This window comes from Enoplosus armatus, chromosome 15 (genome assembly GCF_043641665.1).
Source record: "Enoplosus armatus isolate fEnoArm2 chromosome 15, fEnoArm2.hap1, whole genome shotgun sequence".
In the NCBI taxonomy this organism is placed as follows: domain Eukaryota; kingdom Metazoa; phylum Chordata; class Actinopteri; order Centrarchiformes; family Enoplosidae; genus Enoplosus; species Enoplosus armatus.
In genome coordinates this window covers 23,098,550-23,118,028 of record NC_092194.1, presented here as the reverse complement: position 1 = coordinate 23,118,028, position 19,479 = coordinate 23,098,550, and the positions used below count along the sequence as shown (strand labels likewise).

Below are 19,479 nucleotides of genomic sequence, written 5' to 3'. Positions count from 1 at the left end.
TGGACTGGTGACTGGAGGTGCAGCTGTTGGTGTACAGGGAGAAGAGGAGAGGAGAAAGAACACAGCCTTGAGGGGAGCCGGTGCTGATCGTCTGCGAGTTTGAGATGTGTTTCCCCAGCTTCACGTGCTGCTTCCTGTCAGACAGGAAATCTGTGATCCACCTGCAGGTGGGGTCAGGCACTTTAAGCTGGGAGAGCTTGTCCTGAAGAAAAGCCGGGACGATTGTGTTGAAGGCAGAGCTGAAGTCCACGAACAGGATCCTGGCGTAGGATGCTGCGGAGTCCAGGTGCTGGAGGATGAAGTGTAGGGCCAAGTTGACGGCGTCGTCTACAGACCTGTTGGCTCTGTAGGCAAACTGCAGGGGGTCCAGCAGAGGGTCAGTGATGGATTTGAGGTGGAACACAACCAGGCGTTCAAATGATTTCATGACCACAGAGGTCAGGGCGATGGGTCTGTAGTCATTTAATCCTGTGGGCCCTGTTTGTTGGGGGATGGGGATGATGGTGGAGGCCTTGAAGCAGGCTGGCACGTGGCATGTCTCCAGTGAGGTGTTGAAGATGTCTGGGAACAACGGAGACAGCTGATTGGCGCAGCGCTTCAGGCAGGATGGAGAGATGGAGTCTGGTCCAGCAGCTTTCCAGGGGTTTTGTCTCTTGAAGAGCCTGTTCACATCTCTTTCGAGGACAGACAGAGGTGTCGATGTTGGAGGGGGGGGGTGTGAGTGTTCAGCCCCAGGTGTGATGAGGGGGTTGGGGCTGTTGGGCTGGAGCTGGGTGATGGTGTGGGGGATGGTGTCAGGACTGTCCCATTGTCTTTCAAAGCGACAGTAGAAGTTGTTGAGGCAGTTGGTGAGGCGTTGCTCGTTAGCAGAGTTGGGGGCTCTTGGCTTGTAGTTGGTGATCTGCCTGAGCCCCCTCCACACAGAAGCAGAGTCATTGGAGGAGAACTGATTTTGTAGTCTATCCGAGTACAGTCGTTTAGCTTCCCTCACCGCCTTGCTAAACCTGTACTTGGCTTCCTTAAACTCTGCTCTGTTGCCACTCTTAAACGCCTCTTCCTTTTCCAACCTCAACTGTCGCAGTCTTGCTGTGAACCAGTGTTTGTCATTGTTGTAACTCACCCTGGTGCGAGATGGTACACAGCAGTCCTCACAGAAGCTGATATATCAGAATCAGAATCAGAAACTATTTATTGCCAAGTAACATACATTACAAGGAATTTGCCGTGGTCTGATGGTGCTACATTGTTTTTTAATATATAACATATAATCTGACAGACAACAAGCATGTAAAAATATAAAGGTAAAAGAATAAGATAAGATAAATAACAAACAGTGCAGTGACCAAAATAAAGTGTCCACGAAAAGTGTCCAGTATTGACCAGTAGGGGGTGCGTGCGTTAATGTCACGCAGGGGGGACAGGGTGGTGTACGTTAATATAACGTATAACTTGTGTTTGTGTGTGTGTGTGGGGGGGGTCAGTGCAAGACTTTGGCCGTGTTTGTCAGGTTGACTGCAGAGGGGACGTCACAGCCTCTGTGTACTCATCCAGACTGTTGGTAGCAGTCCTGAAAACATCCCAGTCAGTACAGTCCAAACACGCCTTCAGGTCCTCTGCAGCTTCACCGGTCCACTTCTTCTATGTTCTCGCAACAGGCTTAGAAAGTTTTAATTTCTGCCTGTATGCAGGAATCAGGTGGACCATGTCGTGGTCAGAGTGTCCCAGTGCAGCGCGGGTGACGGCATGAAAAGCATTACTGACTGTGGTGTAACAGTGATCCAGAGTGTTCCCCTCCCTGGTGGGACATTTAATACACTGTTTGTATTTGGGGAGTTCATGACTGAGGTTACCTTTGTTAAAGTCATCGAGGACAATAACTAAGGAGTCCGGGTTGGTCCGCTCCGTTTCCAGTATCTGGTCGGCGAGTGCGTGCGGTGCGTCCTGCACGTTGGCCTCCAGTGGAATGTTAACACCGACCAGAATGAATGAAGCAAACTCACGGGGGGAGTAGTAGGGTTTGCAGTTAATGAAAAAGGTTTCCAGGGAAGGAGAGCAATGCCGTCGGATCACTGTCACGTAGTTACACCAGCTACTGTTGATGTAAAAACAAATACCTCCACCCTTTGTTTTGCCGGAGAGGTGTGCGTCGCGGTCTGCTCGGAGTAGCTGGAATCCGTCCAGCTGCAGCGTTGCGTCGGCAGTTCTTTCCCCAAGCCATGTCTCCGTGAAGCACAAAACAGCAGATGAATAAAAGTCCTTGTTTCTCCTCATCAGCAGCTGGAGTTCGTCCATCTTATTTCCCAGTGAGCGCATGTTAGAGAGAAATATTCCGGGTAGCGATGTCCGTTGTCCTTGCTGGCGAAGACGCACGAGTGCACCGGCACGTTTCCCTCAAAGTCGACGTAGAGCTGCAAAGGTGAGAGCACCTTTGACCAGAATGTCCCACAAAACAGCTGAGGGTGCAAGAAATTCGGGAAACAAATCCACTGGAGTTGTTCCCCTGATGTTCATGAGCTCTTCTCTGGTGAAAGAGCTCCGTAAACCAAAACAAAAAACGCTATTTACAAATACAAGGCAAAACAATGCGCTCCAACAGACCGAGGATGTTATTGCTATTATTAATCTCAGCTATTATTACAGCTGTGACTACTATTATCAGTCATATTTCCATTATTATTATAATTATAGCTGCTACGCCTACTGCTAGTGCTGCCATACATCTCTGCCTGTCTGCTTGTCTGTCTATCTCTGTCTCTCTCTCCCTCTCTCTCGCCCTCTCTCCCTCCAACCCAACCGGTCAAAGCAGATGACCGGCCATCTAGAGTCTGGTTCTGGCAAGGAAAAACTTCCTTCCTTGTCGCCAAAGTGCTTGCTCATGGTGGGAACTGTTGGGTCTCTGTAATAACATTATAAAGAGTCGGTCTAGACCTGCTCTATTTGTAAAGTGTCATGAGATGACTTTTGTTGTGATTTGGCGCTACACAAATAAAATTGAATTGAATGTGCCTATAACAGCATCAACCCACCTCCTCCTCCTCTTCCTCTGGTCCAATCAGAGGGCTCAGAAACTCGTCCTCCTGCTCCTCCATTGGCTGTTGTTCCTGTTCATCCTCAGTGTTGTGCATGTAGGAGAAGGTGCACTCCAGTAGCAGATCCACATCTGGAGTTGGGGGGACTACCTCTGCCTCTGCACCAGGACCAGAGGCCTTTCCTGGGTTCAGCTGGTTCTCCAGACCCTGGAGGAGCAGGGAGCCTGGAGGGAGGAGGATGCTGGGACAAGAAAACAAGCATGAGACAGATGGTCAGTAAGAGCAGGAAAGAAGGATGAGACACAACGATACTGTTTCAGTCTGCTGGTCTTCAGCTACTAACCTAGACCGGTTGGAGGAAGACTCCATGTCCTCTTCATCCTTTACACCTCTGTCTAAGCCTCCACCCACAGCCTCTAGTGAGCCCTGGTCACCATACTGGTTTTGTTCTGGAGAGTCCTGGTTCTGACGGTCCAGACCGATGAGGGAGGCTTGGTCACTCAGAGGAGTTCCACTTCCTCCGTCACTACAGCTGCCATCCTGGACTACAAACATGGACTCTGAGCAGCTGCTCTCAGAGAGACGGGTCCCACTGCTGCTGTCTGAGGACGGACACAGAGACACAAACACTCCGTCAGTCATGACTCTATTATTTGTTTGTCTGTCTGTCTGTCTGTCTGTCTGTCTGTCAGTCTGTCTGTCTGCTTGCCTTGTCGTCTCCTCTTCTTCTTCTTCACTCTGATGGCTTTCACCACCAGCTCCTGCTGCATCTCCCCCTGACCCAGGGGGGCACTGTAGCGTCTGGAGCTCAGCTCGCAGGATGTGGACACCGAGGCGTTTCCATGGAGACTGTCCCAGGAAGTGACAGAGCTACTGCGGCTACGAGAGCTGCTGGTGAACAAACCGGGCCGCTGGCAGAGCTGCTCCATCACCTGGACAAAAACAGATCACATAGACAATAACAGTGTGAGTTAACCAGTATGTAAGTACATGTGTCAACCAGTTAAACCAGTCAGGGAGACCCCTTGGATAGTAGACAGCTGTCAATCACCTCCAACTGCTCCTCCGCTTCCTCTACTTCTTCCTCCTCTTCGTCTTTCTCTCCCTCCTCGCTATGTCTCTCCCATCCCCCCCCTCCTCCTCCTTCCTCCCTCCTCCCACCTTCTATGATGATAGCCATGGTTCTGATTGGCTGAGCGGTTTCCACTGATCCGGTTGGTGGGAGGATGGTGGATGTGGACAAAGGTGAGGACAGACGGACAGAGAGCTCCGACACTAAAGAATAGAGACAGACAGGTTGAAAAATGTTGGAAAAACATGGATATGATATCAGTTTTAATGAGCGGTCACTAAATGTCTTTACTGTCAGTTGGAGAGCTCATGTTTTGGCTCTTTGGCTTTTCTGGTGGAGATTCTTAGAGCTCAGACGATGACTGGGCCGTTACATCGCTCAGTCAGCAGGTTTAACGGCATCGCATGTAACCAGTGATCTCACTTGCCTGCAGAAGGAAGAAACGGATTACACGTTTTCTTCACTCTTACGCCCTGCTCTCTTTCAATCAAATCGACCTTTTGCTGTTTTCCCAGCTGCCATACAAGGACCCCAGCACTGCCGTTAAACCCACTGACAGAGTGACATAACGGCCCAGTGATTGCCTGAGCAACAGATGGACTTAAACAGTCATTAATCGCTACCTGAAGCGATCTCAAGTAAGAGGCGATCTCATCTGCTTTTATTTAAAATAAAATAAAAAATCACACAAATTTGCAGTTGCAGGTTTTGTAGTCTCCACAAACAGCCAAAAGATGAGCAAGTTTATTGATTGAAGTATTGTTGATTGTTGATCAGTATAACTAAACTTGAATAAACTCTGTTGTACTTTTAAAGGATTAGTAGTTGTCTGTGATTATTTGTGCATATGTGCTGTCAGCTAGTTGTGACGGTCAGTGCTCAGATTCAACCCTTCACTGTTCACCCTATAAATGTAAAATAGTCTTTAAATATTGACATTTTTAAGTGAACACCCCTTTCTGAGACTGTATCAGGGTGGTTCCCCGTAATTACTAATTCCATTTAATAATTGTATTCCTGTTTCCTATTTTTATCAATAGCTTTATAAATATCAATAGTTATCTTTAACACTTGCTAATAACCGAACCTGCCCCTACCAGAACTCAAAATATCTGTAGTGATGTGTTTGGCAGTGGTAGTAGTACTAGTACTTCAGGGTAGTTGGATTTGTTTTAGTATTTACCTATTAACAGAGGTATTTTAAGTCATGGGCTACTCGCTGTAATATAAGTACTATTACCTACAGTTGGAGGCCAGTCCCTCTGCGTTGTTGGAGATGTAACAGTATTTATCTATTACCAGAGGTATGTTTAGCTGGAGGGTTAGGGTAGCAGTATGGTAGTAGTGGTACTATTACTAGTAGTAGTAATTACTAGTAGTAATAGTAGTACTCACAGTTGGAGGCCAGTCCCTCTGGGTTGTTGGAGAGACGGATGATGTCTCTGTCTCCTTTCAGGATGAAGATCTCGTTGTCACAACAAGACACTGACACAATGTCTCCACTGCTCTCCAAGGCTCCAATTATCACCTTAAAACATCAAACACTAAACTGATCAGATATTACAAAACATAAAGATTGACACAGTGTCAATATTCACACAACATTCACATAATGTAAATATTCATATCTTATCAAAGATGTGAAATTACTGATTTGACCTATTGGTCTGACCACCCGGGTGAATAAACAGCCTGAACTATGAATCGGCTGATGGCCTGATTGAGTCCAACTTAATTAGGTCTGAAGACAAAATAATCTCCCCTTTCAATCAACATTCACACATTCACCATCAAGACGCTGATGAAGATGCTGTACTTGTTAACAAAGTACTATAAGTAGTTGTAGTACCTCATTAAGACAGTCAAGGACGTCGATGCTGTACCTGTTAACACAGTACTATAAGTAGTACTACTTACTTAAGACAGTCAAGCATTTAGATGCTGTTCTTGTGAACACAGTACTATAAGCAGTACTACTTATTTAAGACAGTCAAGCATGGAGATGCTGTACTTGTGAACCCAGTAGTATAAGTAGTTGTAGTACCTCATTAAGACAGTCAAGGATGCAGATGCTGTACCTGTTAACACAGTACTAGTAGTAGTTGTAGTACCTTGTTAAGACAGTCGAAGGCGTAGATGCTGTACCCATTAACACAGTACTATAAGTAGTTGTAGTACCTCATTAAGACAGTCAAGGACGTAGATGCTGTACTCGTTCCAGCTGAGGATCCAGCCCTCTTTGAGGAAACAGCTGAGCAGACCGAGTTGTCTGTCTGCTGGACGGTAAGCTCCTACTGGACCAGGACGAGGAAACAACTCAAACTGAGGAATCTAAATCAGACAGGTAGACAGACAGAGAAATTTTTATTTATGGAGTTATTAACAAATTTTTCTTGGATGAGTGGAAACAGCAAAATGTCTTCAAGATCAAACACTAAGTACAGCTGTCTTTGACCAAATACAAATAGATACAGTAGCAGTAACATTAGCAGTAGTACCAGTGAAGGTATGTGTCACGTGGCTCCAGCAGAAGTATCTGTTAACAGCTGCTGTAGTAGTAACAGTATTAAAAGTATGTGTTAGCAGTATGTTCCCAGGGCTCCCAGTGTACCTGTGTGTTGAAAAGTGGTTTGAGCAGTCGGGTATCCTCGACCTGTCCTCTGATATCAGACCTCCACAGTCTGAGTCCAGGTCGAGCAGCAAACACCTGAAGATCACTCTGTTTACAGAGACCTGGCAGGAAGCAAGCTCCGAACCTGCCGCTGCTGCAACCAACACAAGAAATACTGTCAACATGAAAAACTACCATGTACAACCCCATGTACAACTACCATCAACTTATACGGCTACTAAACTCACATAAAACTACTGTCAACATGTACAACTACTATCAACATGTAAAACGAATGTACTCATGTAAGACGACTGTCAACACGTAAAACTACTGTCAACATGTAAAACTACTTTAAACGTATACAACTACTTTAAACGTATACAACTACTGTCAACATGTGCAACTACTGTCAACATGTACAACTACAGTCAACGTGTACAACTACTTTCAATGTGTACAACTACTTTATATGTGTACAACTACTGTAAACATGTACAACTATTGTCAACATGTAAAACTACACTGCTCAAAAAAATTAAAGGAACACTTTGACAACACATCAGATCTCAATGGGAAAAAAATCATGCTGGATATCTATACTGATATGGACTGTGTAATTACTAATTAGTAGTTAGGAACGAAAGGATGCCACATCGTTTGATGGAAATGAAAATTATCAACCTACAGAGGGCTGAATTCAAAGACACCCCGAAAATCAAAGTGAAAAAATAATGCGGCAGGCTAGTTCATTTTGCTGAAATTCCATTGCAGCAACTCAAAATGGTACTCAGTACTGTGTATTGCCCCCACGTGCTTGTAAGCATGCCTGACAACCTCCCAATGAGACGGCGGATGGTGTCCTGGGGTATCTCCTCCCAGATGTGGACCAGAGCATCACTGAGCTCCTGGACAGTCTGAGGTGCAACCTGGCGGCGTCGGATGGACCGAAACATAATGTCCCAGAGGTGTTCTATTGGATTTAGGTCAGGCGAGCGTGGGGACCAGTCAATGGTATCAATTCCTTCATCCTCCAGGAACTGCCTGCATCCTCTCGCCACAAAAGGCCGGGCATTGTCGTGCACCAGGAGGATCCCAGGACCCACTGCACCAGCGTAGGGTCTGACAATGGGTCCAAGGATTTCATCCCAATACCTAATGGCAGTCAGGGTGCTGTTGTCTAGCCTGTAGAGGTCTGTGCGTCCCTTCATGAATATGCCTCCCCAGACCATCACTGAGCCACCACCAAACCGGTCATGCTGAACGATGTTACAGGCAGCATAACGTTCTCCACGGCTTCTCCAGACCCTTTCACATCTGTCACGTGCTCAGGGTGAACATGCTCTCATCTGTGAAAAGCACAGGGCACCAGTGGCGGACCTGCCAATTCTGGTGTTCTATGGCAAATGCCAATCGAGCTCCACGGTGCCGGGCAGTGAGCACAGGGGATGTCCCACAATGACCCACTAGAGGATGTCGGGCCCTCAGGCCACCCTCATGAAGTCTGTTTCTGATTGTTTGGTCAGAGACATTCACACCAGTGGCCTGCTGGAGGTCATTTTGTAGGGCTCTGGCAGTGCTCATCCTGTTCCTCCTTGCACAAAGGAGTAGATACCGGTCCTGCTGATGGGTTAAGGACCTTCTACGGCCCTGTCCAGCTCTCCTAGAGTAACTGCCTGTCTCCTGGAATCTCCTCCATGCTGTTGAGACTGTGCTGGGAGACCTTCTGGCAATGGCACGTATTGATGTGCCATCCTGGAGGAGTTGGACTGCCTGTGCAACCTCTGTAGGGTCCAGGTATGGCCTCATGCTACCAATAGTGACACTGACCCTAGCCAAATACAAAACTAGTGGAAAACAGTCAGAAAAGATTAGGAAGGAAAAAATGTCAGTGGCCTCCACCTGGAAAACCACCCCGTTTTGGTGGTCATCTCATTGTTGACCCTCTAGTGCACCTGTTGTTAATTTCATTAAGCAGCTGAAACTGATTAACAACCCCCTCTGCTACTTAACTGACCAGATCAATATCCCAGAAGTTTAATTAACTTGATGCTATACTCTGATTAAAAAGTGTTCCTTTAATTTTTTTGAGCAGTGTACTATCAACATGTACAACTACTGTCAACGTGTACAACTACTGTCAACATGTACAACTACTGTCAACATGTAAAACTAATGTCAACGTGTACAACCACTGTCAACGTGTACAACCACTGTCAACGTGTACAACTACTTTCAATGTGTACAACTACTGTAAACACGTAAAACTACTGTCAAGATGCAAAACTACTGTCAACATGCAAAACTACTGTCAACATGGTGTTGGACAGGAGTTAAGTTTCTCTATAACTGAACTTTCAGTTGCTCTGTTTTTCAGGTGAACTTTCAATCAGCAAAATAAACTGTGTTGTCTCGCGGGCTGAGTGTGTGATATGTGCATTGAATATTATGGGTTGTATATCACATGTGTGTGTTGTGTTTACCTCTTGCGGGGCTTGGTACCCAGCTGCTGGATTTCCTGTTTTTGTGTGCAGTAAAGTAGAGATCTTTGCTGTGTTGAGACCAGCAGCACCTGGTGACTGTACTCAATCTGAACCACACCTGAGGACTCCTCCAACAACAGCACAGGTTTACACACCCCCTGCGCACGCACGCACGCACGCACGCACGCACGCACGCACGCACACACACACACACACACACACACACACACACACACACACACACACACACACACACACACACACACACACACACACACACACACACACACACACACACACACAGACAGACACACAGACAGACAGACAGGATGGTGTTTATTATCTTGCAACAATAGGTGGGTTTCCATCCACCTGTTTTTAAAAAAAACCTGAGTAGAAACAAGACATACATGAAGCATGTGAGCACTTTAACATCCACTTGATTAATTGATTAATGGGCAACTATTTTGTTTATCGATTAATCGTTTTAATAATTCTTCAAGCAAAACTCCTCTGATGTCAGTTTTCTTAAATTTCTTAAACTTTTGAATGAAAATGAAAAAAAGAGGGCTTTCAGAGCTGGCAACAGGGAGGAGGTGAGAACGATCCAGAGGGAACTGAAGGTAAAGATCAGGGAGGCTAAGGACAAGTACAGGAGTGGAAACTCCAGCAGAACATCATCAGAGAGGTCTGGAGTGGAATAAGGACCATCTGGGGTTTCAGGCCAACCAACAACAGAGGAGTTGAAGGCAGTGTGGACCGGGCCAACGAAGTGAATCTGTTTTTCAACAGATTTGACACTGTGGGCCCTGCTTACCCCCACCCCCCCGACTCTTCTGCTGTCTGCGTCCAACCTTCACCTATTCCACTTCCCCCTCCCCCTCCTGCTCCTCACAGCCCCCCACCCCCCTGTGAGAGCTTTCCTCACACCTCATTCCCCAGTCCCCAGGCTGACGGCACTCTTCAACCTGACGACACCCCTCCCCCACCGACCCCCTCGACAGTGTGCTTCACTGCTGACCATGTTAGGAGACAGCTGATGAGACTCCACTCAAGCAAGGCTGCAGGCCCTGATGGTGTCAGCCCCAGGGTGCTTAAAGCCTGTGCCCCCCACCTATGTGGAGTACTTCACCATGTCTTCAACATGAGCCTGAGTCTTCAGAGGGTCCCCCTGCTGTGGAAGACGTCCTGCCTCGTTCCTGTGCCGAAGACACCGCATCCCAGTGGCTCCAAGGACTACAGACCTGTGGCACTGACCTCCCACATCATGAAGACCCTGGAGAGACTCGTCCTAGAGCAGCTCCGGCCCATGGTCAAGCCACACTTGGACCCCCTTCAGTTCACCAGCCTCGACTTGGAGTTGAGGATGCCATCATCTATCTGCTCAACCACGTCTACGTCCACCTGGATAAGCCGGCGAGCACTGTGAGAATCATGTTTTTTGACTTCTCCAGTGCGTTCAACACCATCCGTCTAGCTCTACTGGGTGAGAAGCTGACGGAGATGCAGGTGGATGCCCCCCTCGTGTCCTGTATTGTCAACTACCTGACTGGCAAACCACAGTATGTGCGCTTACAACACTGTGTGTCAGACAGAATGGTCAGCAACACCGGGGCCCCACAGGGGACTGTCCTCTCTCCCTTCCTCTTCACCATCTACACCACAGACTTCAGCTACTGCACAGAGACCTGCCATCTTCAGAAGTTTTCTGATGACTCAGCAATAGTTGGATGTATCAGTAAGGGTGATGAGGATGAGTACAGGGCTGCTGTGGACAACTTTGTCACATGGTGCGAGCAGAACCATCTACAGCTCAATGTGACAAAGACAAAGGAGCTGACTGTGGATCTGAGGAGGACCAAGGTGCAGATGACCCCTGTTTCCATCCACGGGGTCAGTGTGGACATTGTAGAGCACATGTGTCAAACTCAAGGCCCACGGGCCACATCCGGCCCGTGAATGAATTATCTTTGGCCCGCATGACAAAATATATTTACTATTAGAACCGGCCCGCCGGTCTATCGTACGCACCACCATAATACTACAAATCCCATAATGCACTGCCCGTGCGTCTACACATCAATCACGGGCCGCGAAAGCGCCCCCACTCGTTCATCAGCAGTCTTATGGTATTACACACCACCTGTGTCAACTTTCAACTATCCCTCTCCCCAAAAAATGGCTAAACGAAAGGTGGACTTTGAAAACAGGGGTTTTCAAGACAGGTGGGAGGCACAGTATATGTTCGCGGATGTAAAGGGCAAAGCTGTGTGTCTTCTGTGCGGAGACAGTGTGGCTGTCATGAAAGAATACAACATAAGAAGACACTATGAAACGAAGCACCACGACAGGTACAAGCATCTGGACACGACTCAAAGGCTACAGAAGGTAGAAGAGTTAAATGTCCAAATGGAGCTGATTGACCTCCAATGTAGTGACACACTGAAGGCAAAATATGAGTCTGTGGGCGCTGCAGAGTTTCCACGTTTCACCCCCGACACAATGCCCCAGCTGCGCTCCCAGGCTGCTCAAACGCTCTCTATGTTTGGCAGCACATACTTGTGTGAACAACTGTTCTCCCTGATGAAGATAAACAAAACTTCACACAGGACTCGTCTTACTGATGAACACCTTCACTCAATCCTGAGGATTTCCTCAGCTCAGAGCCTGACCCCAGACATCGATGAACTTGTATCCAAGATGAGACACCAAGCATCTGGCTCAGACGAGTGAGCATCACAGAGCAGCAAACGGTGCTTTGACGCAATTTCAGTTTTTAATGCAGTTTCATTTTTGCATTTTTTTCTCTTGCTACTACAGGACATTTGATTTTTCTTTGAAGTAAATTACTTCTGGCTGTTGTTTGCCTGTAGAAAATGTTTGCACTTGAAATTACTCTGGAAAAACTGCAGATAAAGCCATAAGAAATTAATGAAACTGATTTTATTTATTTTATTTTTATTTATTCATTATTTATTATTTTTATTTCATAATTAATGTTGTTTTATAGGCAATAATCTATAGGCCTTGTTAGTTCCAGGTTCAATATGTGCAATAAGGTTGTTTCAATAAGTTTTCAATAAACGTTGAACCCGTCCGGCCCTTGACTTGTAGCAATTTTTTAATTTCGGCCCACTGTGTATTTGAGTTTGACACCCCTGTTGTAGAGGATTACAAGTACCTGGGAGTTCACACTGACAATAAACTGGACCTGGCGAAGAACACTAATGCCCTCTACAAGAAGGGCCAGAGCCGTCTAACCCTAACCCTATTTTCTGAGGTGGCTGAGGTCCTTCAACATCTGCCAGACTATGCTGAGGATGTTCTATGAGTCTGTGGTGGCCAGTGCTATCCTCTATGCTGTTGCATGCTGGGGCAGCAGGCTGAGGGTAGCGGACTCCAACAGACTCAATAAACTGATCCGCAAGGCCAGTGCCTGGAGCTTAACGCTTCAAAGACAGTGGAGATGGTTGTAGATTTTAGGAAGAGTGCAGCCCCAACCGCCCCCATCAACCTGTGTGACTCTCCAGTGGACACTGTGGAGTCCTTCCGTTTCCTGGGCTCCATGATCAGCCAGCTCCACCTGAGGTGGTGGGAGCTGAACATCAGCTTCCTCATCAAGAAAGCCCAACAGAGGATGTACTTCCTGAGGCAGCTGAGGAAGTTTAACCTGCCACAAACAATGCTGGTTCACTTCTACACTGCCATCATAGAGTCCATCCTCACCTCCTCCATCACTGTCTGGTATGCCTCCACCAAGGACAGGTGCAGACTGCAGCATATCATCCGCTCTGCAGAGAGGGTGATTGGCTGCAGCCTCCCATCTCTTCAGGACCTGTACTCCTCCAGGACCCTGAGGAGAGCAGGGAAGATTGCTGCCGAACCCTCCCACCCCGGACACTATCTGTTTGACCCCCCTCCCCTCTGGCAGGAGGCTGCGGTCCATCAGGACCAAAACCTCCCACCACAAAAACAGTTTCTTCCCCTCTGCAGTCAACCTGACGAACACAGCCAAAGTCTTGCACTGACCCCCCCACACACACACACAAACACAAGTTATACGTTATATTAACGTACACCGCCCTGTCCCCCCTGCGTTAACGCACGCACCCCCTACTGGACAATACTGGACACTTTATTTTGGTCACTGCACTGTTTGCTATTTATCTTATCTCATTCTTTTACCTTTATATTTTTACATGCTTGTTGTCTGTCAGATTATATGTTAAAAAAAATGTAGCACCATCATACCACGGCAAATTCCTTGTAATGTATGTTACTTGGCAATAAACAGTTTCTGATTCTGATTCTGATTTAGTGACGTTGTGGGGGTGGAGCTGGACTCTCTAATGGTGGTGACAGAGAGGAGGATGCTGTCCAAGCTGCGGGTCATCTTGGACAATGATAACACATCCTCTCCATGACGTACTGGTCAGACACAACAGCACCTTCAGTGGGAGACTCATTCCTCCCAAATGTACAACAGAGCGCCACAGGAAATCATTCCTCATCCAATCATTTATTTCTAAATTTATGCTGCTTTCTACTCTTGAATGGGAGCACCGGTACTGTACAATTTCCCCCCGTGGATCAATAAAGTATTTCTGATTCTGATTCTGAATATCAAGAAAACATATTCAAACAAACTTGAATACATTTCTCCGAGTAATGGAAAATTCTTAGGGCTGTACCTGACACGAATATTCGGCGATTCGTTCCTTTATTGTAACGGACCGAAATGTCCCCAGAAGTAGCTGTTGCATACTCACTGACAAGAAAACCCGATTGCTCGATTCTAAGAACCTACGTCAACTGAAGGGTCTCCGACTGATGAACAGAATCCTCGACTTTCAGGGGGCAGCCTTAGAAATGTTACAATATGTTTTACTATTTTATTGACAAAATGATTAATTGAGAAAATAGTCTGCAAATGAATTCAATTTAGGGTTGTGTTAAACCATTGTGGAGTTGTGGTTTCACCTGGTCCAGGTCCAGAGAGGAGAAGACAACTCGTCCTTTATCGTCTCCAGAGAAAAGTTTCATCCCGTTAGTGCTCCAAGCCAAAGACGTTACAGAGCCTTTATGGAGGCCAACCACATCGAAACGCCTCAACTACACAGAGAGAGAGAGAGAGACAGATGTGTTACAACTACACAGAAACAGAGAAAGAGAGACAGGTGTGTTGCAACAACATAGAGAGAGACAGGTGTGTTACTATTAGAGAGAAAGAGAGACGGGTGTGTTGAAAGAGAGACGGGTGTGTTACAATTACAGAGAAAGAGAGACCGGTGTGTTACAATTACAGAGAGAGAGAGACCGGTGTGTTACAAGTACACAGAGAGAGAGAAACGGGTGTGTTAAAACTACAGAGAGAGAGCGACGGGTGTGTTACAATTACAGAGAGAGAGACAGGTGTGTTACAAGTACACAGAGAGAGAGAGATGGGTGTGTTACAACTACACAAAGAGAAAGAGACGGGTGTGCTACAACTACACAGAGAGAGAGAGAGACAGGTGTGTTACAATTACAGAGAGAGAGAGAGACAGGTGTGTTACAACTACACAGAGAGAAAGAGACGGGTGTGTTACAACTACACAGGTACAAACACTGAGGATGTAACATGTGTTGGGGGTCAACAGCTCCTGCTATACTGGTCTCATAACACACCGGTCGAACTTCTCACCTGTTTGTTTCGACCAGGAAGGGGAGACACCAGCTGGAAGACGGCAACTCGCCCAGACGCTGTCCCCACGGCAACCAGATCATCAAAACAGCTGAGCAGCTTCACAGCCGTGATCGCATCACTCTTTCCCTGTTACACACACACACACACACACACACACACACACACACACACACACACACACACACACACACACACACACACACACACACACACACACACACACACACAGGAAGTCAGAATGAAGGAGTCTAGACTGGAAAGTCAAGTTTGAATGAATTCAAACTAAAACATAATCTGTTCAAATGAATTCAACCAGCATCACTTGTGTTGCAGCAGCAGCTGAGTCCTCAGATGTGTTGTGGACACAAACACTCACAAACAAAGACTGTTTGTTGGTCATTTAGAAGCTGGACAAAGTCTTTTCGCTTGCTCTCAGCAATGTATGTTAATCTTTCCAGATTGATACAATACAAAAGTTCCCTTATTCACATTCTCAATGATGGATCGTCCATACTCTTTTAACATGGTCTAATAGCTCTCCTGGCTTGAAGGAGTCCAAAGTCCAGAAGTTTCATCTGTTTCAATGTTTGTATAAGTCCTTCAGATGTATTCCAAGCACACAGAGTTCAGAGAGCGCACAGAGACACTTAAAGACTTTGGTATTAAACATCTCTGACAAACAATTTATAAAATCCTTCCAGAACTTTTGGATCTTTGGACATTCCCATAGACAGTGAAATAGAGTACTTTTCTCATCCAAACATCTGGTACAATCATATTTAGAATAACATTACTATAAGTAATGTTCCTACATTTTATTTGGACCATTGGCTCCATGATACTAACTAGCTTGCTGTTTGCAAATTACTTTATCAGCTAATGTTACGTAGCACAAAATGTCAAATGAGCTATTCTTAGGCTGCATTCAAATCAGGCGTTGTGGCGATTAGTGCAGGGTTGTGCGGTGGTGTGGGAGCTCTGGAGCTTGGACGTCGGGTTGCGTTTCTCCAAAAGTTGAATCTGTTTCAACTTTTGGCTGCAGTGGCCTAAACTGACTACCCACATTCAAATGAATGGGAGGACTGGCGTTTTTGCTCTGAATGCAGCCTTACACCTATTTTTCTTCAAACTGAAAATACAACTGTAAGTTTCTCTCTTTCACCAAACTACGACTAGCTTAATTGCCTTGTTAACTCATCGTAAAACCCTTCATTCAAACTTGACAAAAACAAACTAAAACTCACCAAAACCTTTTGTCTTGGTTAAGCTTTCCACTGTTACAACAATCAATTGAAATGTCAATTGAACAAAAAATGTGGGAGGAGATTTTATTAGTTTTACAGTTTTTGAGAGAAACAGTGATGGACTTCATAATTCCTGCCAACACTTAGCATCTGAACATTTCTGCTCTGTTGGGCCTACATTTTGGTCAAAGTTGCAAAGCTGTAGCACGTACAATTAATTTGTTACGAATTCATTTGTTATGAATTAATTAAATATTCACATCAACTTTAGACGGTTGCTGTAGTGCCACCATCAGGACTATTGGCCCACAATTCTGGTCAACAAAGTTTGGCATAGGACAATTTCGTTAATTTTCATGCATAGGAAGGCAGATTTCCCAAAAAGAAGAGTAACACTGGCAATTCAGGGAGGGCCCCTAATAAACTTTTTCCCAGCTGGACCTCCGGTAAAAACAGACTGACCACCAGAGAAGAAGAGCTCTGACCTCCAGGCTGTACTTGTTCATGTGTGCAAGGCGGCGACAGTACAGGTAGAGCATGCCAATGCTGCTGCCCACCGCCAGAAAGTCACTGCTGCTGTCCAAAGCCGTCAGGTAGACCAGAATGGACCTGAACCCACGCTGCACCTGCAGGAAAGAGAGATGCAGGAGCCTTCATCATTAATATTGTAGTGTGAGCAACATGGATGCTGATGAACATTTTTTATCTTTTATTGATAAAACTGCCCCCAAACATGTTTGTCTTCACATGACCTCTAGCTCACAAAACAGACCCCACCGGTCCTCAGAGAGGACCTAATGGAAGTTAAGTGACAGCTGACCAATTTACAACAGGTTGTGCATCTCACTGGCCTAGCATTGACCCTTTTAAGGACTCGTATCCCGGGCTCAGAATGCAATTGCAATGCCGTGTCTACTTCACACTAATTGATATGTGATGTTAAATTCGTCCTATGGGAAGAATGTGAAGCTTTGAGTCAACATATTGATTTTGATGCTGGTACAATAGAACCTAAACCAACAGGAACAGTTTACGCAGACCCACCAGTGCATAAAAGATAAAGATGGGATGTCTGGCTTTGTTTAATAGCTCATGAAACAGGAAATGTGAATAGACATTTACATTCTGCTCCCAGAATGCAGGCTTTTTGATAATGCTTATAGTTAGGGCTGGCTAAGGCCTGCCTGGACCAGCCCCTAGTTATGCTGCTATAGGCCTAGACTGCTGGGGGACTTCCCATGATGCACTGAGCTTTCCTCCTCTCCCTCTCCATCTTTACACATTCATCTCCCTCCAATGCGTGTTACTAACTTTATATCTTCCCCGGAGCTTCTTTGTGCTTTGTCGTCCTGCAGGTTCCTGTGGATCGTGGTCCTGGTACGCCTGGCTGCTGCTGCCATGGGTCTGCTTGACTCTCATCACTACAGTTATTATGTTTCGTCATAGTCCTGTTACTATTAAAGCTGTTATTGCTATTATTAATCTCAGCTATTATTACAGATGTAACTACTATTATCATATTTCAGTCATATTTCCATTATCATTATAATTATAGCTGCTATTTCTACTGCTAGTGCTGCCATACATCTCTGCCTGTCTGCTTGTCTGTCTGTCTGTCTGTCTGTGTCTCTACGTCTATCTCTCTCTCTGTCTCTTTCTGTATGTCTATCTGTCTCGCCCCCTCTCTCTTTCTCCCTCCCTGTCTATGTCTCTCTATGTCTCTCTCTCTATGTCTCTCTCTCTCTCCCTCTCTCAAACCCAACCGGTCAAAGCAGATGACCGCCCACCTAGAGTCTGGTTCTGCTCGAGGTTTCTGCCTCTTAAAAGGAAGTTTTTCCTTGCCACTGTTGCCAAAGTGCTTGCTCATGGTGGGAACTGTTGGGTCTCTGTAATAACATTATAAAGAGTCGGTCTAGACCTGCTCTATTTGTAAAGTGTCATGAGATGACTTTTGTTGTGATTTGGCGCTATATAAATAAAACTGAATTGAATCGAATTGAATAACAAATTGATTACACCTTGCAATAAGACCAAAATGTGAGTTGGAATGCCAAATCAGAGTGCATGTGTGTCTACGTGCCTGCCTGCTTGCTGGTTGCCTGTCTCACCTCTCTTTCTCATCCCTCTCTGGGGGAGACCGCAAAAAGCAAAGATACATTCCTGGGATACAAGGAACATTGACACTGACATGTATTGATTTTATTGTGTTTTATTCACTTAATGTTCAGTGCACATATGTGCACATAGCCATATATACAGACATATAAGGTAAATATGTTGGTGAATCAGCCGTTGTATATAATTGCCATTTATATTCAATTCAATTCAATTTTATTTATATAGCGCCAAATCACAACAAAAGTCATCTCATGACACTTTACAAATAGAGCAGGTCTAGACCGACTCTTTATAATGTTATTACAGAGACCCAACAGTTCCCACCATGAGCAAGCACTTTGGCGACAGTGGCAAGGAAAAACTTCCTTTTAAGAGGCAGAAACCTCGAGCAGAACCAGACTCTAGGTGGGCAGTCATCTGCTTTGACTGGTTGGGTTTGAGAGAGAGAGAGAGAGAGAGAGAGAGAGAGAGAGAGAGAGAGAGAGAGAGAGAGAGACAGGGAGGGAGAAAGAGAGAGGGGGAGAGACAGATAGACAGACAGAAAGAGACAGAGAGAGAGATAGACGTAGAGACACAGACAGACAGACAGACAAGCAGACAAGCACATAGGCAGAGATGTATGGCAGCACTAGCAGTAGAAATAGCAGCTATAACTATAATAATAATGGAAATATGACTGAAATATGATAATAGTAGTTACATCTGTAATAATAGCTGAGATTAATAATAGCAACAACAGCTTTAATAGTAACAGAACTACGACTAAACATAATAACTGTAGTGATATGAGTCAAGTGGGCCCATGGCGGCAGCCATACCATTTAAACCTGGGTTAACAATGTCTATGACAGCAGAGAATGCCACAGTATTGTACATGGAAGCATTAAACATGCGGTAACTCAATTACGTAAATTAATTCTTTAGAAAATAAATTGGAATAAAGAAAATAATTAGGACCAAATGGATGTGGGAATTTTGCACCATTGACATCAGACATCGCCAACCCTTTAACAAAAGACTACAAAAGAAGAAGACTAAGACTAACCCTAACCCTAAAGATCACTCTCTCTTATTGCCCTCATTTTTCCCCTGAGAACGCTTATTCTCTTGACCTCTTATCTGCCTATTCCCAGAGAACAGCTCTTGGCTCTGCCTTTCGTGCCTGACCATTTGCCTATGCGGAAGCGCCAAGAAGATAGCTGCCCGCCCAGAACTCAGCTGCATCCTGAGCCTCAT

The 19,479-nt window shown here is 45.7% G+C and overlaps 1 protein-coding gene across 1 annotated transcript in view; it reads right to left on the bottom strand.

The window, feature by feature from the left end:
* tecpr2 (tectonin beta-propeller repeat containing 2) overlaps positions 1–19,479 on the bottom strand; it is a 38,183-nt gene that overhangs the window by 12,726 nt on the left and 5,978 nt on the right. The window contains exons 4-14 of the mRNA XM_070920493.1: positions 16,611–16,751; positions 14,879–15,007; positions 14,176–14,307; positions 9,196–9,353; positions 6,713–6,866; positions 6,280–6,432; positions 5,497–5,629; positions 4,081–4,304; positions 3,739–3,961; positions 3,373–3,631; positions 3,027–3,270 (exon numbers count right to left, since the gene is read on the bottom strand). Of these exons, the coding sequence (XP_070776594.1) occupies positions 3,027–3,270; positions 3,373–3,631; positions 3,739–3,961; positions 4,081–4,304; positions 5,497–5,629; positions 6,280–6,432; positions 6,713–6,866; positions 9,196–9,353; positions 14,176–14,307; positions 14,879–15,007; positions 16,611–16,751 (1,950 nt within the window). The remainder of the gene's footprint in view (positions 1–3,026; positions 3,271–3,372; positions 3,632–3,738; positions 3,962–4,080; positions 4,305–5,496; positions 5,630–6,279; positions 6,433–6,712; positions 6,867–9,195; positions 9,354–14,175; positions 14,308–14,878; positions 15,008–16,610; positions 16,752–19,479) is intronic.